Genomic DNA, 26,857 nt, shown 5'->3' on the forward strand with positions numbered 1-26,857 from the left:
ATAGCTCCTAGCTACTACGCAAAGTTACTGGCAGGGTGGGAGCCTGAGATACCGCTAATTGATTTCCAGTTTTTATTGCATTCCCCGCCTGTGGGTTTTTGTAGGGGCAGTGGGTGGACCCAAATTGTTGCAAATTCTTTTTCAATTTAAATACTGTTTTCCGTTTCTATTTTGGGAGTTCTACAAGGGACAATTTCAACAGCTGCATTTCAAAGCCTCAGCATTTCAATTTCAGTGCAGTTACAACTCCAGCCTGCCCAGTAAGGACAAACAAAGTACTGTTAAGGCTTCCCAGACTTCTTGGGCCTTTACATTCAAGGATTTCTCAAACTTGGGACCCCAGATGTCGTTGGATGACAACTCCCATCATCCTGAGCCACAGTGGTCAAAGGAGATGATGGGAGTTGTAGTCCACCAACCTCTGGGGGACCCAAAGTTGAGAACTCATGCAATAAACTCTTTTTCCTTGCAGGGCAAGCGTATAATACCAGGCAGGTACACAGGGAGGGCTTCTTAGTTGGAATGAAATCTTTATTTCAGTCATTGACCAGACAAAAATATACAACATGATAGATAAGTAGTAACCTCCAGCAATCATGATTCTGCCAGTACTTTCTTACGAACCACCATTTACAATATAACAATATACAGTACAGTCGACACTCATGATTTTACCAATTACTTTCTTACACAGTTTGCAGTGTGGCAAAATTTTGCCACATTGGTGGAAACATTAATATCACTGTCAGACACAAAAGGAGAGACACATAAAAGGCCGATGGCCTACCTGGGAATCCTGGTATGTGACAAAATAGGTGAGAAAAGTGTTAGTTGAATATCTCTGAAAAATAAACAGTGAAGCAACATATGATTAATTGGCTCCTGACTGACATGGGCATAACCTTTGAGCAAAAAGAATACCGAGATAGTGGCCCTCTAAGAGCTGAGGGCAGTGCATTCCAGCATGCCAAGGCAAATGCCCTTCTCCATGTGGCTACAAGCTCGTGTAAATATTTAGCTGGTCTATGAGGGTGAGTTGCATTACCTATGAAAGGTAAATGTCTCACTCGGGCCCCATCTTCCTGAATCACTGTGTCCCAAATCCACTGCCTAATTATCTCCTTGGCTTTTAAGATCCTTGAGGAGACCAACATGGTGATACTTGGCCCTTAACTTTCTAATTTCCTCTCAGCTCGCTCTTTCCATACAGATGCAAAGTTGTCCTTCAGGACCAGAAGTGTGAGGCCTGCTTGACCAAGATTTAATTTCAAATAATAAGAGATCTTTGCAACCCAAGCATGTGCTTCAATTGGTACTAATCCCAGTTCCGGCCTTAACACTGTGTTGAGCATCCCTCTTGACACCCCAAGGATTGTTCTAATAAATTTGGTTTGTACCAACTCTAGGGGGCAGAAATCCTTATAATTGCTCAGCTGGGCTCCATATAATAGTTGGACTAAAATTTTCCCTTTGAAGACTTTAATTGCAGCGTGGACATAACCACCTCCCTTCCCGAAAAAGAATCTAATAAGCGCCATTGCACTCTTTTGTACCTCTTGTGTAACATGAAGTAGATGTGCTCTCCAATTGGAAAACCACCCCTAAATACTTCTAGAGCTTGACTTATTCTATATCTTGGCCATCGATACATGTATACATGTATACATTATATATATAATAACATAATGCATAACATAACATGCATAACATAAACTGGGAGCTCCCATTGCGGTGCAGCTCCTGAGCATAGCAAAAGTGTAATCTCCAAGCCTGGAGATCCAGCTGTAAACAGGGAGGCTTCTGGGAGCTGAGCAGTATAAGATCAGCTATTTACACCCCCAAGATTGGGGGCAGCCTCTCTAGAGAGGTAGACCTAACCTCATCTTTCTTGATGGGAATTTAAGGTGATTTTCTTTCAACTGGCTTTTTTAGATCTGTGTGATTCACTAGGGTTATAAGCACTGATGTTGCTTTCAGAGGCATTTTTATTCTGCTGCTTCCATTCATGTCCTTGAGTTAATTATCAGTTTATCATAAATGGCTGCCTTTGCCTCCAGAAGCTGACTTTGCTGCAGCAAGCAGCTGACCAGCTGGATAGAAGGAACAGACCCAGTGCTAAGAGAATTACAGCATCCGGAGAGTCCCCAGTGTGCTGCAAAAGGAATGTTCCCTCCACAACACAGGACTTGTTTTGTTTCAGGGGATGTGTTCTCTGGCTCCAAATGAAGACTCAGGGAGACCCAGAAAATCCGTCAGCCAAGTGACCATGAAAGCCGCTGCTATTTTTTTGCTTTAAGTGTTTAAGGAGAAACACATGATATCTGCCATAAGATAGATCCCAGTGCATCAAGATGCCCACTAACAATATGTTCCCTTCATCAGTACCACCCTTACTTTGTGGAGCTTGAGGTACCACACATAAAGCGCATTCTCACAACCAAAAGGTTAGGCAAGAGGAGTGTCTAGCCAGGCTCCAAACCCTGTGGGCACCCCCAAGAAACAGCCGTGTGTTGGGAAAAATCAAGGTAGGAGGCAGGGAACTTGATGTGGCTAGAATGGCATATGTGATGTGCTTTTCTCTACCTCTCTCTGGGTGCTGGGTACGTGATCTGGGTTTTCCACAGGTCCCAGCTGGCACACTATGTGGGAGAGGTCCCTGTCCCAAGATGCTTACAATCTAAAATTCTGTCTTTTGGCACACAATGGTGTGTGTGTGTGTGCGCGCGTGCACATCGGCCACCCGCATGGGCAGAAACCATTTCTCCATAATGCACACACATCACCAAGAAAGCACCAATTCCCAAGGCAGGAAATGTGACATTCAGCCTTGATTTCTGTCTCTGCTGTTCTCTGCCAAGCTCCCTCTGCTCCCTTTTAAGCAGGGAAGGAGACAAAGTGAATGAGGGGAACAGAGCAGTTTCTTGGGTTTTTTCTTTCTTTTAAGGACTGGCTTTGAGGCAGGAGAGGGAGAGAAAGGATTTGGTCCAACCTGTTGCAAGGAGTTTGCCAGAAGGTTGTGTGTGCAGTGCTGATATTCAGCTGCAAACATGTCAAGTGTTGGCCAGCTATCTGCTGGATGATTTAGCAACATTTGAGAAGTACAGCTATACCAGCGCTTGCAAAATCAAGGGCAGGAGAGGGGTTGTGTTTCGGTCCTCAAAAAATCCCAAATTTGGTGACATTAATCCTTAAACTTTTGGGCAAGTCAGGTGATGGAGATTCTCATGTGGGCGTAACTTACATAGCATGATTTCCTTGCTGGATTGGCAGCTGTAAGTGTAAACAGGGCGGGCACCTGCAGTGCAAGGTAGACTTGGGTGTGCATTGAGCCCCCCAATTGCACTCTCAAGGTGTGAGCATAAGAAACAGCCTGATTAGCTCATGAGCCAGCTGGGGTGGCTTCTGTGGAGATGATGAATGCTCCTCATGGTTTTTGACAAGGGCTACACCTCTAGAGATGGGAAAGAGCTGATACCATAGCAAGACTTTCAGCGTGTTCTCATGCTTTTACTGTCCTGACCATCAGGCCTGCCATGGCCAGATTTGCTATGGTGTTTTAGACGCTTTTATAAGTTGTAAAAACACAACTACTATAAAATTTTATCAATGTCAGAAGAATGAAAATTAACATTGGCAGGAATGTCTTGCAAAGACTACTCCATGGAGAAAGTACAACAATGTGTGAATTGTTACCTTAATCCTTTCCTTTGTGCAAAAATGACTGCAATTTTACCCTAATCACTAGGAGATTGCCAAAAATAATTATGAACATTCGTCCCCTGAGATGGTACCAATGGCCAAAATATGTGGGCCTGGCTCACGGACTGTATATTGAATCAGGCCATTTTCCCATCTAGCCAGTTCACAGTGACTCTCCAAAGCAGAGAGATGCTGTATTCCCAGCTCTGCTACCTGATATCCCTTGAAGGAGTGTTGTGCCTTCTGCATTCAAAGCAGGTGCTCTTCCACCTGAAGGGGTTGGGAGTGGGAGGCATGACTTTGCAGTGGTTCTGCTCCTACCTCTTGGGTAGGTTCCAGATGGTGTCGCTTGAAGAATGATGCTTGAAGAATGTTCAAAACAAGAGCTCCAGTATAGAGTCCCACAAGGCTCCATACTGTCTCCAATGCTTTTTAACAGCTACATGAAACTCATCAGGGGATTTGGTGCAGGGTGTTATCAGTATGCTGATGACACCCAAATCTATTTCTCCATGTCAACTTCATCAGTAAATGGCCTAACTTCCCTAAATGCCTGCCTGGAGGCAGTAATGGGCTGAATGAGGGAGAGCAAACTGAGGCTGAATCCAAGCAAGACAGAGATACTCATTGTGGGTGGTCGAGACTTAGGAAGTGGAGATTAACCATTATAAGCATAGACTCTCCAGAGTCAGTTATTATACCAGTGATGTGGGTGGGGGGAACCGCCGTTACACTCCAGGTGTGAGCTTCCTGAAGGCATATTTTTGCAGAGATGTAGCAAGGCTGGAATGGGCCCTGGGACAGAAAGTGAAGATGGGTCCATGTGCCTCCTCCACCTTCTTCTCACAGAGGTAAGATCAGGAGGGTGAGGAGAAAGCTGTCGCTCAGCCTCTCCCTCGGGGGTCCAGCACCACCACCACCACCCAGTTCAAGTACAGCCAGGCTTTTCGTCCACTATGGGAAGCAGGATGCTGGGCTTTTTCTCTGATCTGGCACCCAGGCATCAAGTCTGTAAGCCTGCAGAGAGGGCTGCAGCAGTGAAAGTGTTTGTTAGCAGAGCACAACTTCTAAGCTCCCAGCCTCAGGGTGGGTGGGAAGAGAACGCTGTTGCAACAGGTCTCTGGGAGAGTCGAAGAGCACTGAAAATCCAGGTGACTGCAAAAGAACGGCTAAAACAAACAGCATTTCCGTGAGCCAGCAGGGGAGAGGGAAGCCAACATTCAGACCATTCTGGACCAGCCAGATAATGCTCCGATTAGAAATGGGCACCCCAAGCCTTCTCAGAGATTTGCCGTCGACCTGACAGCTGCAACCCACCTTTGTGTTTTGATTAGCATGGAAATGACCCACCCATTCCTGCTTCCATTTGTGTTTCAGTGTTGTTCAGTATTCATAACCGTTAGGGTTACGTACAGTGGCCGCCCTTTCATGAGGCAAGGTGCAGATTACTGGGGCGGCAGCCGGTTAGCAAAATGCCTGCAGCTGAAGCAATTGAAGGAGCTCTTTGGGGCTCTTCGGACCCTTGCAAGCTGTCTAGCTTATGTTTCTTCTTTTAGATTGTGGGAGCCTTTTGAGGACAGGGAGCCATCTTCTTTATTCATTCATCTCTCTCTCTCTCAACCACTTTGGAAACTTTTGTTGAAAAGCAGTATATAAATATTTGTAGCAGTTCTAGTAGAAAAGGAGGTTGCCAGCAACTGCGCCCCCGATCCCATGCCACTTTCAAAACTTGCACCGGTCAGTTTGGAAAGGGGAATGTCCCCCACCAGGGGCGTGAGGCAAGAGAATGTTTGGCCCCTCGCCTCTCAGGTGCTGCAACCTTGGGCCATTCCTGGTCATGTAACTTTGTTTGCATAAGAGCCGTTTCTCCCCTGGTCATGGAGTTTCCATTCTTGGTGATCATCTTAGTAGCCGAGGATAGGTCTGCCCACCATAGATAGCAGGACACATGTTTTGCACACAAAAGGCTCATGTCTCTGGCCTCTGCAGTTCAAAATGATCTTGGGTATCATGGAAAGGGTCGTAGCACTATCTGGAGCTGCAGAACTGCCTTCAAGGGCTGCCTGATGCAGAGTGCATTACAGCGCTTGCTGCTAGGGGTTACAAGGGCACCGGCAACAGATCACTTGTTTTCCAGGATGGGACACCACAGGTGTCCTCATTGTGCCTCAGAAAAGGTTTCCTGCCTCCTCACCCACAGCTGTCCTCTTGTTTCTCAGGCTGCAACACTGGTGTTATCGCATAGCTTTTGTGTCTTCTGGGACCATCCCATTCACTCTGGGGAAATGTGTAGCCAAGGAACATGATCAATGGGAGTTTAAGCCAGGAGATCAGTGCAGGCATGTTTCGACAGGGGCAGGAGGATTGTAGCAGGAGAGGAGGACAGGAAGGGACAGGCCTGGTGCAGCTGAAGCAGGCAGAAAGGGGACTGCTTCTTGTCTACATGGCAGGAGATCAAGTCTCTTGGGTGGTGCAGAAGGTGTGGGCAGAGGTGCACCTAGGTTTTTTTGGAGCCTGGACCGAAAGGCCTATGGAGGGCTCCCCCACCAATACCTGCAAGTTAAGCATCACCCCCCTACACACACACCATGACACACAGAAAGAAATATGTGAATATGTTATGTTGCATGTTGAAATGTTTCTGCAAATGCATCTTTGCATAAATAGACCTGTTTTATATTCTTACATTCTTGTGAGTTCAGTTGCTGTTGGTGCCCTCAAAAACCCACGCGTTAAAAATACTATGTGTGTCCACGGTGGGTCTGTGTAGGGGGAGGAGGCTTGACTTGCCAGGGGTGGGGGTGTTAAAAACACTGTGTGTCTCATAGGGGCTGTGTGAGTGTAGAGGGATGAAGCTTAACTTGCAGCGGCAGGCCAAAGGTCCAAACTCCAAAATGACCTAGGTGCACCTCTGGAGATGATTCCTCCCTCTCTCTCCCACTTGAAAAGCAGAGAAGGCTTTGACCAGCAGGTCATTTTATTCTGCACAAGGCTTGATCTCTGGACTCTCTCGGAACACGGCAAAAAGCCTGTAGCCCGAGACAGCTGTGACCACCTGGTGCCACGCCTAACAGGATGCCTGCTGGTGTTAGTTTAAGCAAAGCTAAGCTCCAGTGGCTTTGCTTACGTACACTTTATTTAAACCTGGAAACACACAGGTAAGCTTGACACTCTGTGATTACCTGGCCTGACTCACCACACCACAATGGAGCGGTAAAGCTACATCCCTCTATCTCTTCCCAGGGCCCCGAACCTGCTTGGCCGGTGAGGAAACAGGTTCTGCAGAGGGTGCCTCCAGCTCCACCAGGTGTGCAGGGAGTGGCTAGGCGGGAGGGTGGCTGTCTTTATATTTGCTCAGAGCTGGGCATGGCAGGATACAAGGCAGGGATGGAAGGAGTCACTCCTCAAAGTATTCAAGCTAAATGCAGAACTGAGACCCCCCCCAGCCCCCGCCCCCAGAGGTGCACTTAGGTCATTTTGGAGCATGGACCTAAAGGCCTTTGCTCCCCACCCCCCCAGAAAGTTAAGCATCACCCTCCTACACACACACACACATCGTGACACATGCAGTATTTTAAACACATGGTTTCTTGAGGGCACAAACAGCAACTGAACTCATAAGAATGTAATATAAAACAGGTATATTTATGCAAAAATGCATTAGCAGAAACATTTCAACACATAACATACTCCCATCCCACATATTCCTTTCCCTACTCCCCCCTCTGTCTCTAAAGCACCTGGCATAAGCCACAATCACACTCGGCTGCACCTGGCAGACTAAAGAGGATTTGCCCCCGCCCCCCGGGTGTGTGGAAGCCCTAGACTTTGGCCCCGAAGTCCAGGGGTAGGAGCGCCACTGCCTGCCCCACCAAGAACAACCCCTCGCCACTCTTCTGTCGAACAGGGATTTCTGGTTCTTTTCCCATGTCCACTTGCAACTTGGCACTACCAAATGGCTAAGAAAAGCCAGCCTCCACCCACCACATTCTGCAATCAGAAAACCCACAGTTTTGCAATTGCAGCACAGATAGAACAAATCCTCATGTATGTGAATTCATTGTTGATTCCTCTCCAAAGTTGTTTGTTGGGAGTGGGGCGTGATGTAAGGGAAGAGGAAGGAACACATGTAAACACACACAAGAGCTGGTCTTGGGGTAGCAAGCATGAATTGTCCCATTTGCTAAGCAGGATCTGCCCTAGTTTGCATTTGAATGGGAGACTACATGGGTGAGCACTGTAAGGTGAATACCTTTAGAGATGGGCCACTCCGGGAAGAGCACTTGCATGCAGAAGGTCCCAGATTCCCTCCCTGGCAGCATCTCCAAGATGGGGCTCCTGCCTGAAACCTTGCAGAAGTCTCAGCCAGTCTGTGGACAATACTGAACTAGATGGACCAATGGCCTGACATGGTAGAAAGGAGCTTTCTTTATTCCTCTTTCCAAATGGCCATAGAATGCATGGAATTTCTGAATGGCCAATGGCCATTCAGAAATTCCATGTGCTCCTATGGCCCTTTGGATGGAACCAGGGCTTTTCAATGGGCATCCCTGTTACTCATTTTAGTTCATCCCTTAGAAAATCCGCTTTGCATGCAGAAGGTCCCATTTGCCCTCTCTGGCAGCCTCTCCAGGTAGGGCTGGGAGAGACTCCTGCCTGCAACTTGAGGAAAGCCACTACCAGTCTATGTGGACGGAACTGAGCTAGATGGACCAATGGTCTGACTCAGTAGAAGGCAACTTCCTGTGTTCCTTACGAGGGACAGCCCCTATTCTCTGGTTCCACATTTTCCTTTGCAGGATACCTTGTTGAAAATTTGCTAGGGTGAGTGGCTGGCACTGTGATCCTTTCGGCTCTCTTCCTCCGCCTTTTCCCAGGTAATATCTTGGAGTAACAATGTGTGTATATTTTCCCTAGTGCACATCCATGTCAATGCATCCGTATAAGCATGAAAACAACAAGTAGAGCTGTGCACAGCCAAGGACATCAAAAGGTATTGCAGTGCCTGAGGTAAATGCTGCCTGGTCCCGTGCCCCTAGTGGGGGTCAGCCCTCTAGTAGAGTGGGGCTCAGTGGAGCCTCACTCTCTCTCTCTCATTAGAAACCGACCTCTCGCTTTAATTTAGAATATCTTCATGATTGATATATATAGCAGATCAGAAGGAAGACATGCGTTCCGATGACACTCACTGTCCCTGTTTGTCCCAATTTTTCACCATTTGGGAATGCCTTGTTAAAATGGTGTTGCTGTGAGTTGCTCCAGTTATCATTCTTCAGGACTGAGCATCCTCTCCAGAGTCTCTAGAATTTAAAGCTCTGAGTGGGTGGCTTGCTGCATCTTGGCTCTAGTGCACATCCATGCTGATGCTTGCACATGAACGCTAAGGCATCCTACAATGTGCAGCCTGCCGTTTTGCACACCCTGCAGCTTCTGAGGCCTGTTTTAAACTGCTGATAACCTAACATATGGCAATAACATTTTTAAAGTATGTCAAGAAAAGAATAAGAACTGTTTTGCCCTTTGAATCAATGGAAGTCAGGCCACTGCAGAGTAAAGGAATACAGCGTCCAGTGAGGAAAGCATAGCTTGGCTTTTCACAGTATGTTGATAGAAGTTGTGTAGCTCACAGGGGTGTTACATCTATTTGCATCTATTACATGTTGGAGGGAATGAACTAATATAGCATCACTGAGAAGAGATTTGAAGTTGGTGGGGAGAGAAACCACCTCTTACTCTTAGTTCAAAGAGTGAATTCCAGGCATGAAGGGCGGCAAAGGAGAAAGGGCGGAGTTTTTTGTATTCAAATGTTTTAGCTTTTGACATGTGCTAACAAAAATTTCCCGCCAAGGCAGGTAGTGATGAGGAAGGCAATTCTCAGCGATGATACACCTCTCCTGTCTGTACGCCCAGGATCATCCCACCTAATTTGCTTTAAAATAGCTGTGGCTGCTTTATTTAAAGTCACAGTAGGAGTTGACCGACTCAGTGGAACACATTACTTTAGAGAGAATTTGTCTGCTCTTTCACCATCCTTTGGTCAAGCCAAAGGATGAAGTTAATTAAACTTTGCCCCACAAAAGGCTCACTTGAGTAGAACCTGTCCCAGGGAATTGTTTGGTGGAGTTACCCTGGTGGTTGCGGAGCTCTCTTTACCACGTTTGATCTCTGTTTACCAACAACTTTGGGTTGCTGTCCTCTGGCTGGAATGAACAGCACCGTGTGGTTTGAGACCAGTTTGGGGAGAACACAAGAGAAGGGGAGATGTTCTTCAATTTAGGGTGCTCTGCCAGCCAGCCAGCAACAGGAGGGTGTAGTAAGAAATGATCAAAGCTGTCAGATCCCAAAAAAGGTGTCTTAAAAATAAATCAAGGTCATTCGCCTCTTCCCAGGTTCTTGATTATTAATGTTTTCAAGGCAGCTGTCTGTTATTATTGGCCATGCAAGGCAGAATGCTTCAGAGTTCACTTTTAGAAAGGAAAGTTAAACAGCATTCAAGCTCTGTTATATATATAATTAGCTTCCCTTTTGTTGTATGTCTGTTTTTTTCCCCTTGCAGTTCTTAAAAAACATTCTTCCTTCAGTGTTTTTTACTGCAGCTTGATGGGCAGAAATTGTTTAGTTTAACGTATATATTTATTTTAAACAATTGCATCCTGCTTTTTGTAAAAAAAAAAAAAACTTCCAAAGCAGCTAACCACTATAATTAAAACTGTCGGGCAGAAAAATATCAAAAGCCAAGAAGCAGCAACAAAAAGATGAGGCATAAAACAAATCAGCAGCTATTAAAGAAGACCAAACCAAAACAAGAAATCCTAAGAAAACACCATTAAAATGTTATGTATTTAAAATTCCAGATAATTAGGATCAAATTAATCAAGTCATGAAATATTATTATCATGCATTTTACACTTTACAAAAAAACACTTTACACTTTTAAAAAACCAAACATAAATGCAGAGTCTCTAATATGGATTTATAGTGCAGAAGGAAGTGGGGTTAATTCTTTCCCCTGTGCCATTACTCTTATTATTTATTTGATTTGATTTGACCCCCTACTAACTGGGCAAAGAGGCACCTTTTACCGTGGTGATTCTCTTTATTTAGCAGGGGGAGAGTAACTGGCCCTATCCACCCCAGCACAATACTTCCAGTGACTGTTGGGTGTCTATCTTATGTTTCTTTTTAGATTGTGAGCCCTTTGGGGACAGGGATCCATCTTATTTGTTATTTCTCTTTGTAAACCGCCCTGAGTCATTTTTGGAAGGGCGGTATAGAAATCAAATTATTTATTATTATTATTATTATTATTATTATTATTCTATGCCGCCCTTTCAAAAATGGCTCAGGGCGGTTTACACAGAGAAATAATAAATAAATAAATAAGATGGATCCCTGTCCCCAAAAGGCTCACATTCTAAAAAGAAACACAAGATAGACACCAGCAACAGTCACTGGAGGCACTGGGGATGGATAGGGCCAGTTACTCTCTCTCTGCTAAATAAAAAGAATCACCACGTTTAAAGGTGTCTCTTTGCCAAGTTAGCAGGAGTCTTGCTGGTTAATTGTTCTTACAACAAAAGATAGAGTTGTAATCCAACAACATCTAGGCACCAAGGTTAAGAAGCCCTGACCCAAGCACCACAGAGTTGGTAAAAGCCTCTCTCCTCGATTAAGAGCACATTTGTAGGCTACAGCGCCACCTAGCGGACTTGCACAGTCAATCCTCCATGGTAGTCCAACCATGGAAGTCCACCTTCTCTAAACAACACATGCAGAGCTGTTGGCTGTGTGGCGCTTTGCCAGTTGTAGGATGGAAAGTGGAACTAGTGGTTTTGTGCAGTACATGGTGTTCTGCTCATTGAGCCAGAAGACACCTCTTAAAGTCTCTTATATTTAGCGAAGGGGGAGCAACTGTCACTGTTGAGCACAGTATAACATTCCTCCCAGTGGTTGCCTCCTATGTGCTTTTTTGCAAACTGTTGGCCTCTTTGGCACAGAGAGCTATCTTCTCATTCCTTTTTCTACATAAACCGCTTTGAGGACTTGTCTTCCTCCTCCTCCTCTTCTGCAGCATATAAATATTCTAAATAAATCATCTTCAGCTGAATGCAATGCCTCCACTCACTGGGCCAAGAGGCAACTTTTCCAGTAGTGCCTCTCTTCTCTTTAGCAGTCAGTTCTCTTTTATCTCCTCTCCCGCCCCCCGCCCCACCCCCCCAGCTCCAATGCTCACCAGCCACTACTGTGTGGATGACTCTCTATGAATGAATGAATGACTCTCTCTCTCTCCATGTGCCTCACAGGAGAAGAGGCCAGATGTAGCATTTAATCATTCTGATTCTGGTTGCAGAACTAGTCTACTCTCGCAGAAGAAGATCTTCATTTGGTTAAATTTTGTTCTGGCTTGTCCTACGAAGCTTGAGAGAGAGAGAGATCATTGTCACGATAAAAGTTTTTCCCTAGATAACGGTAATTTCCTTCTTGATCTAGGTTTTTATTTTTGCATTATATGACTAATACCTTGAAATATTGTATTGCTGTCAATGTGGCGTTCTTTCACTCCAGTTCTCCAACACGCCTCCTGGGTGCTTTACAGCCACATGAGAAGCAGAAATCCAAGAGGGAAAGCTTTCCTTCATTACCATGTCAAGGAAAATTTCATCTGCTGAATGGTGGTTTCCCAGACTGCTGTTAACACCCAGGAACCCTGCCAGGAAAATAAATGTTAACAATACTATTTATAGATGTTGTATAAACAGTGGATATTAATGCACTCAAATTAACAACAGCCACAGCTATTGGAGACATCTGTGTGTGTGTGTGTGTGTGTGTGTGTGTGTGTGTGTGTGTGTGTGTGTGTTTAAACATACAGCTACTGTCTTTTTTAATATCACTTAATACTCTGACAAGACATTTTTAACCTGCTAAATTTATTGGTATACTTCTGCTGTTTAAAGCGCATAACCAGAACCAGATCAAAGTAGCAACTGGGTAAACAGGGTTGCCAACTTCCAGGCCAAATTGCCTTTTATAAAAGTAGCCTAAACTGGTGGCCAATACCCCATCTTAAGGCAGCAAATTCCATAACTTAATTGTGTGTTGTGTGAAAACTTTATTTTGCCTGTCCTGAATCTACTGCCAATAAACAACATGGAAAACCCCATGTTCTAGTGTTATTAGAGAGAGAAATACTTCTGTAGCAAAATACAAGCCTTTGTCTCAGAGCAAGCCCATGTGAGGGGAAGAAAAATGCTGAATCATCCCCTCTGAGCTTTCTGGCAAAGGCTTCTCCTAAAACATTCCTTTATAGTAGTTCACACTGCCACACCCACCCACCCCAAATTATCAACAGTGATAGCATTGATTTAAGTGCCAACACCCCTTCCACCCCAAACCTATTTGTGCTGAGAGCTAATGGTATTGTTCTGAGTACTAGCCACCCCTCCTCCAATTGTTTGTGTCAGACAGATGACCAGTTAATAGCCCAGAATGGCTGGCTGATTTTCCCTTGCAGACAGCTGCCAGTCTTTCCCAGTGTGTGAATGGAAAAGCTAGGAGAGTCGTGGAAGGGGAGGCACTCCGTTCCACCTCCAACTCTGCTAAGGGGAGGCAGAGCAGCAGTTTAATACCATATATGCCTCCACTGCACTCAGAGGTGCACCTAGGTAATTTTGGAGCCTGGATCTAAAGGCCTTTGGAGCCCAGCCCAGCCCCACCCCACCCACCCCCGTAAGATAAGCATCACCTCCCTACACACACACACACACACACACTCTGTGACACACGCAGTATTTTTAACACGTGGGTTCTTGAGGGCACAAACAGCAACTGAACTGAACTCATAAGAATGTAAGAATATAAAACAGGTCTATTTATGCAAAGATGCATGAGCAGAAACATTTCAACATGCAACTTAATATATTACCCACATCTTTCTTTCCCTACTCCATTACATTTTCAATTGGCTCCTCAAGCTGGAGCCTCTGTCTCTAAAGCAGAGGAGGGATTAGATGGACCATTCACACAGCCATCAGCACCTCCTTTGCATAGCCATCAGCACCTCCAGCACCTTCAGAGAAAGCAGAAGCCCTGGAGTTTTTTTCAAAAGTTGCTGGAAATAGAAGATTTTTTACCCTGGACATAACATAACTTGGGCTAAGCCAGAATTCGCAGCCTCCCTTTGGGTGGGGTGGGGGAAAACAAAGCCCTGTCTGTCCTGGTCCCTGATAGCCTGCAGGGAGGTCTGGTTAAATCCAGCAAATGTGTGGACTGGCACACTCCAATCAGAAGTGGATTGGGGGAGTGGGGTGTGTGGGTGGTGGTGGCCCTGTCTGTAAAACCACCAGGGGATGTGAAGGCCCTGGAATTTAGCCCAGAAGAGGGTAAGAGCGCCTCTGGCTGCACTCCAGCGTATGTGAAATGTCCAGCTGCCTAGTGTTTTAGTGTCCACACATGCACATTTGTGTGCACTTGTCTTAGACAGAAGATGCCTCCATCTAGCAAATTTACTTCTAGAGACCTTGGGGAGGGAGCAGGACATAAACAGCTTATACCAGCCACTTTGAACAAACCAAGAGCCAAAGGCAGAGACCAAAGAGGCACAGGGACTGATGTGTGGATTTTGGTCCGGCTAAAGGATGGGATCCTCTTTCTTCACTGAAAGTCTTTGTTACAACCAAGGCTGCTACACACCCACAAAAGATCGTTCTCTGAATATTTGGCTGTGGAAAACAGGGACAGCAAGAGCTCCGCTTTGTCCAAATGGCAACGTGGTCAATGCCAGATGACATTTTGCAGAAGCACAACCCTAGCAAAGTCTCTCCACCCACCCTGATTATTCTCCCCTCCCTCCCATCCTCCCTCCACGGGTAAGAGCTTTACGAACCTTGAGTACAAGGTTTATAAACATCCCTAGATCCACTGCAAACGGGGAAAAGGACTTTTTTTTTTTGCTTGAAATGGCTCTAAAAGCTATCTGAGTGAAGGGTGAGTTCAGCAAGGTCTCTGTGCAATTGGCAGGCCAGCAGTCCACAGCTGGGAAAAGCATCGGCTGTTTATTAGTTGCAGGTGGCTGTTTGTGCGTCTTGCTGAAAGGTTAAACAATTATGGCATTTTTATTCACCAGGAGGCTTTACACACAGGGCTTCTACCCTGAATTTGCTAAAATAGGTGATATAAACAATAAATGAGTATCTCTATAAAATGGGCGGTGGAGTAAATCGTGATCAACCAACTCAGCCATCCCTGACTGACAAGGGCATAAACATAAATGATATGGACTGTGTGAATAACAACCTTCCACAACAACCAAGGGCAATGCATTAACACGTGCCACAGTAAACATTCTTCTTACTTTTGGGATGGTGAGGTTGTATAAGCCGTTAGTTGGTCTATAGAGATGATCAAAACTGCCCATTTCAGCCCCTGAGGGGCAAATCTTTGAATGCAACTTTTTCTGTCGTCCTCCCACCCCCTGCAAAGCAGGAAGTGAAGGATCTTGGGCTCTGGTTGAAAGCTTTGCACTTCGGGAGAGGTTTCTTTGTCCGTGGCCTAATAACAGATCCCCTTCTTAATTTATAGCCTGGATGGGAAACACGGCCTTGAGCTCTGGCCTAGAATACTGGCTTTTGTGCACATATTGTTGTTTTTTCCCCAGCCGCAGTCAGGCTTTAATCTGTGGACAAGAACAAAATGAGCGCGAGAGATGGAACGCAGGGCAGCAGTTTCAGGGCTGCACATTATTATCGAGGGGTGCGTGGGGAAGGGCGGCAGATACTGTGCACCTGCTAAAGGCTGGTCCACATATCATGCAACATTGTTTGATTTCTTTACACTGGATGATCCCACAGGACTCTTCATACAGAAACTGACTCCGTTGACGTGTGTGTGTGTGGGGGGGGGGGTGTTGGGAGCTACCCAGACTGAAGCTGTACAACCATCAATATCCATAATTTGAGGTGGGGAAAACTGTTGTGAGAACACCCCCCCTCGCTCCCAATTCATTTCTGCTCTCCCCCAGGCATGCCCTTGATTGCACAGAGAAAGTTGTGTGAACGGGCAATGCCTGGGTGCATCATGCAGAAATTTCCAGGATGGCAGCAGTATTTCTCACTATACTAGGACACTCTTCTCCTAGGAGCAGCTTCATCTCTTACTCTTGTTATCCTGGGCGCTTTCCAGATTGGACACTACAACAGTGTCACGACGTGTCCATTCAGTGTGCTTCTGAACTCCCTATGTTTTGGCATTGCAGTCCCTGCGCTGTCAGCAAGGTGCCGTTCACATTTCCAATACCTTCTTTTGGATTTTATTGCTTTGGGGTTTTATTGCATTACACAACGTCGCATGTGTGATGAAAATAAATAGCTGTAGAGTTTTGCACAACTAGAAACTGGTGGCTTTGCGTAAAACACTTTAATTACATTTTCAATTCGCTCCTCGAGCCGGAGCATTTTACGGCTGTTGTAGCTTGTAATCTGGAAAGGATTGGCCTGGCCTCTGCTGGGTGATTCCAGTTCCCAGCTGACCAGTGGGGACAAGGAGCCAGGCATCAACAGTGCAAGGGAGCTGTCTCACTGAGGACGGAGCTCCCTGGCACTCAGCGCTAAGCAGGATGAGGTGGTCCATCAGCAGGTGCCAGATATCAGCTGAGCAGTAGCGGCTCCTGCAGCAAGGCTCCAATCAAGAGCAGACATGGGTTTTTGTTTCCAATTTGCAAGCTGTCCAATTTGCACTCTCCCCAAGAATATGCACCCGATCATGGGTTACATCATGGCTCTAGTACCTTGACTAGAGAACCCGTCTCTGGGGAGGAGAACTGGTTCTGTGGTAGCAAGCATGAACTGTCCCCTTTGCTAAGCAAAGTCGACCTTGGTTTGCATTGGATGGCCGGCTACATGGGAGCATTGTAAGATATTCCCCTTAGGGGATGGGGCCATAGCTCCTTGATGGAGCATCTGCTTGCTTTGCATGCAGAAAGTCCCAGATTAAATCCCTGGCAGCATCTCCAGGTAAGGCTGGGGAAAACTCCTGCCTGGAACCTAGGACAGCTGCTGCCAGTTAGTGCAGACAGTACTGAGCTAGATGGACCAAGGGGCTGACTTGGTATAAGGCAGTTTCCTAAGTTCCTATAACTGAGGCACATGGCATTGGGGGGTGAAAGGGGAGAGGCTGATGGCTCTCTTCGTTCCAGCTTTGCAAACTTTAAAGAATGTTCTGTATGCAGGAAGTCTGACAACATTAAGAGGCATCTTAATTGCTTATTTCGTGCCCTTCCCTCCCCCTCCACCACATGTCCACTAAGTGGCTCCTTGCAGAGCTGAATCCAGGAGGGGGAACAAAATAGCACTTTGTTTGCAAATCAGACTCTTGACATTGCTAAGGAAGAACAAGAATGCAGCTGGGTTATGGAAGAAACGGCATTCACGAAACGGCATTCATGAGAAAGATCAGAAGGCGAGAGCACGATAAAGTTGTTGTGGGGAAATCTGGGTAGTTCAGAGAAGATTGTTGCCATAAACAGGCTGAGAACTTCCATTTATAAGCAAATCCCACACATTATGTTTCTCCTCTAGTTAGTCTTTAACTAGCTTTACACACACCTCACTGTGCAATTACATTGAATCAACACTTACAATTAGCTGATGTTATGAAAAGATGGTTCTAAGTGTCGATTCAACGTAATTGAGCAGTGAGTTGTGTACAGTTACTTTATGTTGTGTATCAAGATGACTCTAAGGACTGAAAATAACTGGAAGTGGTTGATACTCACAGGTTGAGGAACCCTTGTCCACTCCCACATTGCTAAGATCAGCTTTTCCCCCAATCCTTACTTATATGGAAGAATTCTGTAACTTGTGGCCATCAACAGGGACCACATCCGGGTGCCTTCCAGGTTACATGCCAAGCAGGGGTAAAATGCTTCGACTTGGCAGGATCGTATTGAAAACGACGCCCAGAATCTAAAATGGGAAAATACAGCTATTTTTCTACAATGGACTTGCAATGTTGTAACACTAAAATGCAAAGATAAAATCCGAAATAAGGCATCAGAAATGTGAACGAAACCTTGCTGACAGCACAGGGACGGCGATTCCGAAACACAGGCAGCATGGAAGCACACTTAACAGACACATTGTGACACTGTTATAGGGTGCAATCTGGCAAGCACCCAGATGCTGTTCGACTACAAATCCTGTCATTCCCTGGCTGGGGATGGTGAGAACTGTAGGCCAACAACATCTGGGGACCTAAGGCTGAGAACCCCTTCATTAGCGATGTGGGTTTTCCAAAGTAGGGTCTTGAGCCATGGCACCAAATCAGCATGTATTGTGGCAATACTTCCTCTCACAGGAATTGCTGCTTTTAAGATTTCTGGAAGCAAGAAAAGCTGTGATCGTGTTCTGGTTTTGCTTTGGTTACATTTATTTCCATTGGGTTCGCTTGCTTTCTTCAGTGTGCTAACAAAAATAAATGAGCAAAATGGTCTCCCATGATTTATGGCAATCTTTTATGTCAGATTGACAGGAGCGGGGAAGACGACGTGGGCCGTTTCAGGTGTAGCCAACCAGGCGTGGGGTGCTGGGGAAGGTCTTGCGCATCCCCATGCACTTCTCCTTGTCAATGAAGAGGGAGTTGGCCTTCACCAGGAGGTCATGCTCCAGCCTCGCCTTGTTGAGGATCAGCAGCTGAAGAGTGTCTTGGGCTTCGCGCAAGCGGAGCTTCAGAGTCTGCAGTGTGTCGTCGATGGTGAAAACTTCATTGACCAGCCTGAATGGAAAGGTGGAAACCAGTTACCCCTTTTGGAACGCCAACTCCATCTAGTATTATTATTTTTTATTGAAATAATCTTTCATCCAAGAAGTCTTTCAAAGTGGCTTAGCGAATCCATGAAAAATAATACAAATAGATTCAAGAACAATGAAAAAGGAGCAGAAAACTCGGCACAAAAGCGCAACAGTAACAATAGAGCTGTAGCTCAGTGGTAGAGCATCTGCTCTGCATGCAGAAAGCCTCATCTTCAACCCTAGTGCTCCTCCAGGTAGTACCAGGGCTGGAAAGGATGCCTGCCTGAAACCTTGGAGAGCCATAAACTAGTAACTGAAAGCCAAACAATATGTTACATTAAATGCCTCATTTGCCACCCACCCCTTTAAAAAAAAAAGGTTAAACAGCAGATGCAGGTGGCTGATCAGGATTGGGACCTGTGCTGCACAGGAGGGATATTTAATCCTTTTCTATTTTATGATTCTGTTTTTTGTGTGGGTTTTTCGCTCCTTTCATTTGTTGTTTTGTTATTAATCATACTAATTTTTTTATTTTGTAAACCACCTTGAGAAAATTATATTTTTAAAGGTCAATTGTATTATTTTATTATAGCACATATCCGCTGTAAGTTGCAGCAACATGCCCAACACTGCACAGAGGGCATGGCACGCCCCTTTTTGTGTCTGCCTATTGAGAGAGGTCTGAGGAGATCCAAAGCTTGGAAGTTCTGTTATAAAGCCTCTTTGATCCTTGGCCAAAGCTTTGGGCTAAATAGCTGCTGGCTGCAGATGTTATCTCTCCCACCCACTGAGGGGAATACAGGTGCACTTGGAAAGGATGACTCAACTCTTCCGGTCTTTCTAAATGATTTTTAAAAATCATAATTTCAGCACTATACTTCCACCCCAGCTCCGATCCAGTGTCTTCACTGCAAAGATACTGTGCAAAGGGGCAGTTCTGTCTGTGCAGCACCAGGGCCATAGATGCAGGCGACCCAAGTAACAACCGGGGCGCCTGGCATTATCCCTATGGGGATAAATTGTGCATGGAAGACTTGTGTGCGGAAGACAAAAGGGGCTTAAGAAATAAAGTATTCAGAAGCTGAACAAATGGAGCGAGTGCTAAATGAGATGCTTGGTCTAGGGCCAGCGAAAGAAGAAGAATAGAAGTGTATTCTTGCTTGCCCTTCATCTTTGCGGGGATATGTGCTCCACAGCTAGAGAGGAAGATCTTCACAGCTCTTCAGAGAACAAAAAGGGATAAAAGAAACAAATAACATTATCCTGGAATGGCATAGCTGGCTTAGCCATGTTGCACTTGTTATTGAATAGCCAGCTGTGTGCGCCCCTCTTGCAGAGGGACAGCAGGGGGCACTCAACTTCTAAAAAAGCTTTAAAAATTTAACACTGTTCACAGAATGGCTAGGAGGAGGGGTGACAGGGGTAGGGATTGAATTGCTTGTCACATGAGATACACCATGCTGCAGTTACAGTGGCAATGGATTGGCTTTTATGAATAATTTTAAAAATTGTTTTTAAATAATTAAAATAACACCAGCAAATCAAATGCAGTCACACATTCAAACAAACAACAGTGCAGACAGTAAATATCACATATTGACCCTGCTATTAAAAAGCACAAATCTATCAGGGAGTCAAATGAATACAGTCCAAATGCCTGTTTAAAAAGCCAGATCTTGGCAAGGCACCTGAAGATATATGGGAGGGGGCTTCCACTGGGTTGGTGCCACAGCAAAAAAGGTCCTAGAAGTGCTGGTGAAGGGAGAGGGGAAAAGAGGTGATGACTCCCCCCCCCCCCCAGAGCAACTAATATTGTGGTTTCCTAGAGGAAATACTTTTGGATCACTCTCAGCTGTTGAGTAACAACTGTGCTAAAAACTCAAGTTGCATCGAAAAAGGCTATTCAAATGGCATCTAGTTGTGCTGATACAATAATCCATAGCAGAGTTTCCAGCTTTCCCTCTGCCTCTCACATACAACCACACCCCATTTTGCACTGTAGCCTCTAGTTCAAAAAAACAGAAATGACATTTCTTGGCCGGCTTATCTAGCCAGTGCCACAATGCCAGGTCAAGTAGGGTCAATGGGAGACTAAAACTGGTCCTTAGAATTTGAAAGGGCTCTTTCATGGGATACTTGTTTCATAGGTCCAGAGAAGAAAATAGCAACTTCCTCCTGGGACAAACAGCCACTTGGGGGTTGGGTGGGGGGTAGGGTTCATCAGGGAAGCAGCATGGTGGGAAAGAGGTTGTTTTTTCCCAAACCCCTTCCCCAATCTAGACTAGTTCTCCTTGTGGCTGCTGTTTTTCAAAAAGAATCTGTGTGATGGCTGTTGTGTCTGGTTTGACCAAGACTTCAGCAAACTGTCCAGCCAACATCACAAGAAAGAGAAGGCCAAGCCTGCCTGAACTCCAATAGCAGCTGACTCACACCCCCACCCTGAGAAGCTGGCCATGGCTTCTCAGCAGTGATGGAAAAGAAGACTTGAGTTTTATTTCTCAGGTTTCCAGGTTGAACCTAGGTTCAGATTAAGCGTGGCATATTCTAAACAAATGTAAGAACAAAGAGAAAAAGGAGTTTGAACACACAGTTCATGGCTGGCATGCATAGGTGTAGGGTCCACTGGGCAAGGGAGGGCAAACGCGCTTGTACAGGGGAGACATTGTGGGCACTAGGAAGGGAAGGCAGAATGTGCCCTGCACCCCACCCTTCCAGCCCGAAGCAACTCTTAGTGCGTCTTTCCCTCCCCATTCAGATAGGATTGGATTAAGTATCCCCACTCCAGCCTTTCTTGCAGAGATACTCAGAAGGGTTGAAGCTTCAGGAAAGATGAAGAAGGAAAAGGCAACAACTTGCTGAACCCTAAAAAAACAAAAAAATTAAAAACCCTCACATTCAGTTCCCCAACATGCCCGCACTACTGCTGGGTGTTGCTCAGATCTCAGGGTACCAATTTTTCTGGGACGGGAGAAGCAAGATATTACAAAGCAATCCACCAACCTGGCTAGACTCTGAATACTCAGCAAATGGATCTGAAATTCAGCAGCCCTTCAGATGTCCTCTTTGGGGGAGGAGGGTCAGAGGATGCACTTACTTGAACTGCGGTATATCACGGCATAGCTCCATATTTGGTCGCCAGGTTCTTGCTTCAAGACGGGTCTGAGCCACCTTGAGTGGACATTCCTTAGCCATTATAGCTCTTTCCAGTAACATGATTGTATTCTCTGTCTGAAATATCTCTTGAAGTGTCTGAAAGGAAACATTAAAAAACAGCAACATCTTTTACACAGGACATTGTGAGATGACTTCACCATGGGTAAGGTAATGACAACAGATAACTGCACTAAATAAATAAATAAATAAATAAATAAATAAAATAATGTATTTCCTTCATAGGACTGCTTTGGGAAGAAATATATATGGAGAATTTTTAACATCACAATGGAAAATCCTCAAGGACATTATCAGGAGAGATCTGCTAACAGGGATATAATATCACACCCCTCAATCTTTCTTGCAAAATCCACATGTGTTTTACATTTCAGTGCAACATTTTATTTCCCGTATTTGACACAGTAAATACTCATTGGCCCAGTACAAGGTAGCCTCACTTTCCTGGTCTTGTTTCTAACTGCCAGAGTTCTGCTCAGGATAAATTTGGTCAGGACTTCTGCATGAACTCACAATCCAAACTAAACATTCAACCATCTTACATTTTGACTGGGAGTTTTTATAAAAGATGTGGTTTTAAGGTCATTGTCTGTTGCTGACTGTGATCCTTTTTCCTTTTCTGCTTTAAATCATTAAGAATTAGAGGGGAAAAGAAAAAAAACACCCTGTATCCGTAGGACAGCTACTTCCAGTGCCTGGCAGAAACTTACTGTAAATGCCCTTTGATTACACATAGTGAGTACACATTGGACTAAACTAATTCATATCATTTGAAAAGGTCTGAACGGATTGGTGGGAAAAGTCACCAGATTGTAACGATCCAATCTACAACATTTTGTGGCCGCCTCCCAAAAATCAAGAAGCAAAACAGCAAAAGGAGAGATGGGGAGAGAACCAAGAAATCCTGAACTTTAGAGCCTCACTAGATTGAGTTTACAGAGCTGCCAAACATTCTCATCCAGAACATAAGGACAAATTTGTCCTCTGGTGTTCTTGTTATGCATGCTTTTCTCCACCTTCATCATAAGCAGAGAAAGGGTGTGTCTGTTCCCTGGAGCAGGAATGCTCCCTGTTTAAAATGTTCTGCTACTGAACAGATCCTGTGGCTTGATGGAGACACAAAAGGGGGTGGCATAGTACCACCAAAAGGTACCACTTGGCATGTTTAAGCCACTCCTTTGTATTCACAATGAGAGAGATTAATGAGTGTTGAAAGTGTTGGTTCCCCCACACTCTACATGCATGGGGACACAAAGAGTAACTTACAAAATAAATCCAGAGTCAAAGAGAAAAGCCACTCATACATTCTTAGCATTTTACACTCACATTTTCTAGCCTCCATTGCTGCTCTAGACTCAACTCCTCCGTGTTTTGGACCACACACTTTATTCTGGCCCACTGGGGCTGACAGCAGGCTCCCTTGTGTCTAGCACTTGGCTACCTTGAAGTTTTTCATTCCCGGCTTTTAGTTCACATCTCCTCCGGAATGGAGGGGGTGCATTCGCATATTGGCCAAATTTTATTTATTTATTCGCCCAAAACTTGTATCTCCAAAAACTCACCATGATGAAGTCCCCGCAAACTATCAGGGAGCACTTGACACACAATTCGGATTTTTTTATTGTGAGAGTATAGCCTGATTTATATCCAGTGTAAAAAATATCCACTCTTTGCATCGTTTTTGGGAGTCACTTTTAAACTCGCAGTTTTGCACATTTTTATGGTGGTCGTGCATGCTAAAACTGCATCATCTGATCAGCTTGGGGTCAAGCCAAAAAAAAAAAAAAATCCTTCTTGTCTGCACCATCACAAAATGGATCAGGCAGATGATTCAGCTTCGGCAACAGGGCTCCAAGCATGGCAGACCTTGTTGTCATTTAAAGATGTACGAAGCTTCCAAAACTAACTGAGAACATAGTAGAACATTTCCAAAGTTAAAACTGAAAAACATTTCAGCTTCTTGTCATTTGTGTGATTGACTGATTTAACCTCATATAATCAGAGTTTTTAGTCTTTTGTAAATCTGTGGAGAGCAAATCTGGAACTTGCTCTTTTTTAGAGAATTTTTTTTAAAAATCACCAAATGTTCCAGGGGTGGGCTGGGGTGGGGTGTGTGTGCTCTTCTTCAGTACTTAAAGGTAAAGGGTGCCATTGAGTCGGTGTCAACAACTGGTGACCACTGAGCCCCGTGGTTGTCTTTGGTAGAATACAGGAGGGGTTTACCATTGCCTTCTCCTGTGCAGTATGAGATGATGCCTTTCAGCATCTTCCTATTTCACTGCTGCCTGATATAGGTGTTTCCCATAGTTTGGGAAACAGTACTTGTGCTCTTCTAAATACAGAGCGTTGATTTGTTTCATCCCACACACTTCCCCTTGCTCCACCGGCCCATATGGAGTATACAAGTCGAATACTCCATGTGACCGGTGTGTCCTGTGCTGAGTGTCCATGTACGCTCGTGTTACTAGCTGGAAAGGAAACCAGGTGCTAAGTGGTCCACTCAGTGCCAGTGGGGAATGTGCCCTCAGGTTGCTGGAATGCCATGGCAGATAGATGGAGTGCATTAAGTTTCTAGGCCACCTGCTCTCGAATGCTCAAAGTGGCTTACAAAGTCTACATAAATATTGTTGTACATAAAGCCTACAACAATATTACCATTAATTAAAACTGTGCCATCAAATATGATGACAAACATCTTTCAGTCAAGCAAAGTGGATCAAAGCTCAGAAAACAATTACAGAACATTGTACACATTCATCAAAAAAGTAGGGCTGTCTGACCCAGCATTTTGAAGAGAGTGCTCTCTCACCTTAGCCAGCTGTGCCTGCAGCTTGTTCTTTGCATCAGCTATTTCTGAGATGCGTGCATCAAAAGCCAAGTTGGTGTCCGTCCATTGCCTCCACATATCCTCGGATGTGGTCTCCAGTGTATGCTCTGCCTCATCACGAAGGGTGGCTGAATTGGCCCGGGCATTCTGAGAATACCGGATGTTGTCGTCGCTAAACTTGGCCCATGTTTCAGGGACTGAAACCCTGGAAGATAAGAATCAGGAAGATAAGAATCAGACACCCCACAGCTAGGGTTGTACAATAAGCTGAAATATCCAGTGTTTTAGGTTATTGTACAACAGTCAGATCATATGGCACTAGCATAAGTGCCATGTAAAACTACCATTTTAATTTTGCTGCCATATGATTTCAGAAAAGCAACACCTCAGCATATCTCAGGGCTCTATAACAATGAGTAGAGATTTGAACTAGAAGACCTCCAGGTCCCTTCCAAGTCTAAAACTCTATGATGCAATGAATGCAAAAGCAACGAATGCAATCGTTGCAATGAATGCAAAAGTCAAGGAATGCTCCATGCATGTAGTGGTGAATCTCAGCTCATTAAAGAGAATGGACAGCCCATGAACATGTGGAGTTCCATGTTTGCATCACTGACATGTGATTCTTCAGATTATGCCTGTTGGGCCCAGTGGAGTAAGTGGATCATCAGCGATAAGCGGGTCATCAGCTCTAAAGCTGACTTCAGCTGGAAGTCAGCCTTTCAGATGGCAATTGAACGGCCATTTCCATCTCTAATTACTATCTATACAGGGCAGGGGGCAGGGGGCGAGTTCGAATACTTTTTCTAATGTTTTGCCCACTACAACAGCACTGTTCCCTTTAAGGCGTGCACATATTCGTGGGCTCACAAGTTTTTGGATGTCCACTCAGTTCATTTTAGATCCCGCTCAGGTTGAATCAAGAAGGCCCCATTCTGAATGCAAGTGCGGACACACTGCCTTGATACTGCTGCCCAGAACAAAACTCATTCCACACAGAAATGAAAAAAATTAGAGGGACCACTGAACAACAGAGGCTTCTTTCTCCTCTCTCTATGAAGATACCAAGGCAGTTGCTTTACAAATTGCTTTTGCTAACTTCAAAACGGCCCAGGAACATTCTTTAGAACACAGAATGCCTGAAAATTAAGAACATAAGCAAAGCCCTGCTGGATCCAGCCCAGCCCAAGGCCTATCTAGTTCAGCATCCTGTCTCACACAGAGCCATCAGATGCCTTTGGGAAGCCCACAAGCAAGAGGAGAGGGCAAGCCTTCTCTCTTGCTGTTATTCGCCTGCAATTAGTATTCAGATGCATCTTGCTTCTGAGGCTGGAGGTGGCCTATAGCCCTTACACTAGTAGCCACTGATAGACCTGTCCTCCAACAACATGGATGTTGTGAGGTTTGGTTTTGGTGTTCGCTTTGTGTCCAGTAAAAGTAATTGGCCACATTAATTACAGACATTATAAACACACTGCATTGTACTTACGTTCCATCGATCTTTTCCACTCCGTGGTAGAAGTTGATGCTGTCGGAAGTATTCCTCAGATTATAACACTTCTCATCAATGAAATGGGCAGAGCTTTTGTCACCGAGGTCCCTTTCAAGGGCGTGTTGTGCATCTCGGTTAATGCTACAAAGAAGGGGGGAGGGAATTTGCTATATCACCACATTAATTATGTTTGTATTACTGTCTACAGGAGCGTTTCCAAATGGCAATTGAATGCAGCTTTGCTACACTTAGGCTGGGCAGGGTGGGTGGGGGGTTTCATACAAGCAAACCATCTACAGCAATGTCAGGAAGACAACAGAAGGTGCCGCTCACAGAGCCAATGGCATGATTCAGCTTTGCTTCTGACAATTCGCAGTTACTGTGCATTCTATGCATCCTAAAAAAGTAACACTTTGGTGCAGTGCTCAAAACAGCTTAACTTTAGGCACTTCCTCCCACAGTAAAGCTGCCCATCTGGGAAAACTCCAGGTTATAAGAGTCAAAAAAACAGTCTGGAAAATTCTAAATTCACAAATCCAAAGTGTGAATTTTCACCTGAAGTTTTAGAAAATATCAACCTGCATGATCAGCTGGAAGCTTCTCCCTTTCAAGCTGTGGTGGGTATGGGCTCTTGCACATCTCCTCTTCCTTTCAGTGGGACGCCTGTTGGGAGTGAAGGACTTTGCGCTGTCTCTTGTCTCAGTGACACAGGAGGACAGACTAGTGAGTCAGAGGGCCAGAGGGTCAAGACATTGGTCATCCCTTCTCTACTGCTCTGACACTATCCCTTTGGAATGTAGATTGCTAATCTTAGGGAGTTCCTTCCAGCCACTTCCTTCCTCTCTCCCTTCTTTTCCTGTTCCTTCTACCTTGCAACATGCA

General features: G+C 45.1%; 1 protein-coding gene and 1 long non-coding RNA gene across 2 annotated transcripts in view; one reads left to right on the top strand and one right to left on the bottom strand.

The window, feature by feature from the left end:
• LOC128336377 (uncharacterized) overlaps positions 1-19,058 on the top strand; it is a 20,687-nt gene extending 1,629 nt beyond the window's left edge. Inside the window, exon 2 of the long non-coding RNA XR_008311938.1 lies at positions 18,218-19,058. This is a non-coding gene — a long non-coding RNA (uncharacterized LOC128336377). The remainder of the gene's footprint in view (positions 1-18,217) is intronic.
• The window catches only part of TEKT5 (tektin 5), a 14,677-nt gene continuing 6,071 nt past the window's right edge, over positions 18,252-26,857 (bottom strand). Inside the window, exons 4-7 of the mRNA XM_053275847.1 lie at positions 25,973-26,116; positions 24,466-24,688; positions 21,580-21,734; positions 18,252-18,468 (exon numbers count right to left, since the gene is read on the bottom strand). Coding sequence (XP_053131822.1) covers positions 18,252-18,468; positions 21,580-21,734; positions 24,466-24,688; positions 25,973-26,116 — 739 coding nt within the window. The remainder of the gene's footprint in view (positions 18,469-21,579; positions 21,735-24,465; positions 24,689-25,972; positions 26,117-26,857) is intronic.

This window comes from Hemicordylus capensis, chromosome 13 (genome assembly GCF_027244095.1).
Source record: "Hemicordylus capensis ecotype Gifberg chromosome 13, rHemCap1.1.pri, whole genome shotgun sequence".
Lineage (NCBI taxonomy): Eukaryota > Metazoa > Chordata > Lepidosauria > Squamata > Cordylidae > Hemicordylus > Hemicordylus capensis.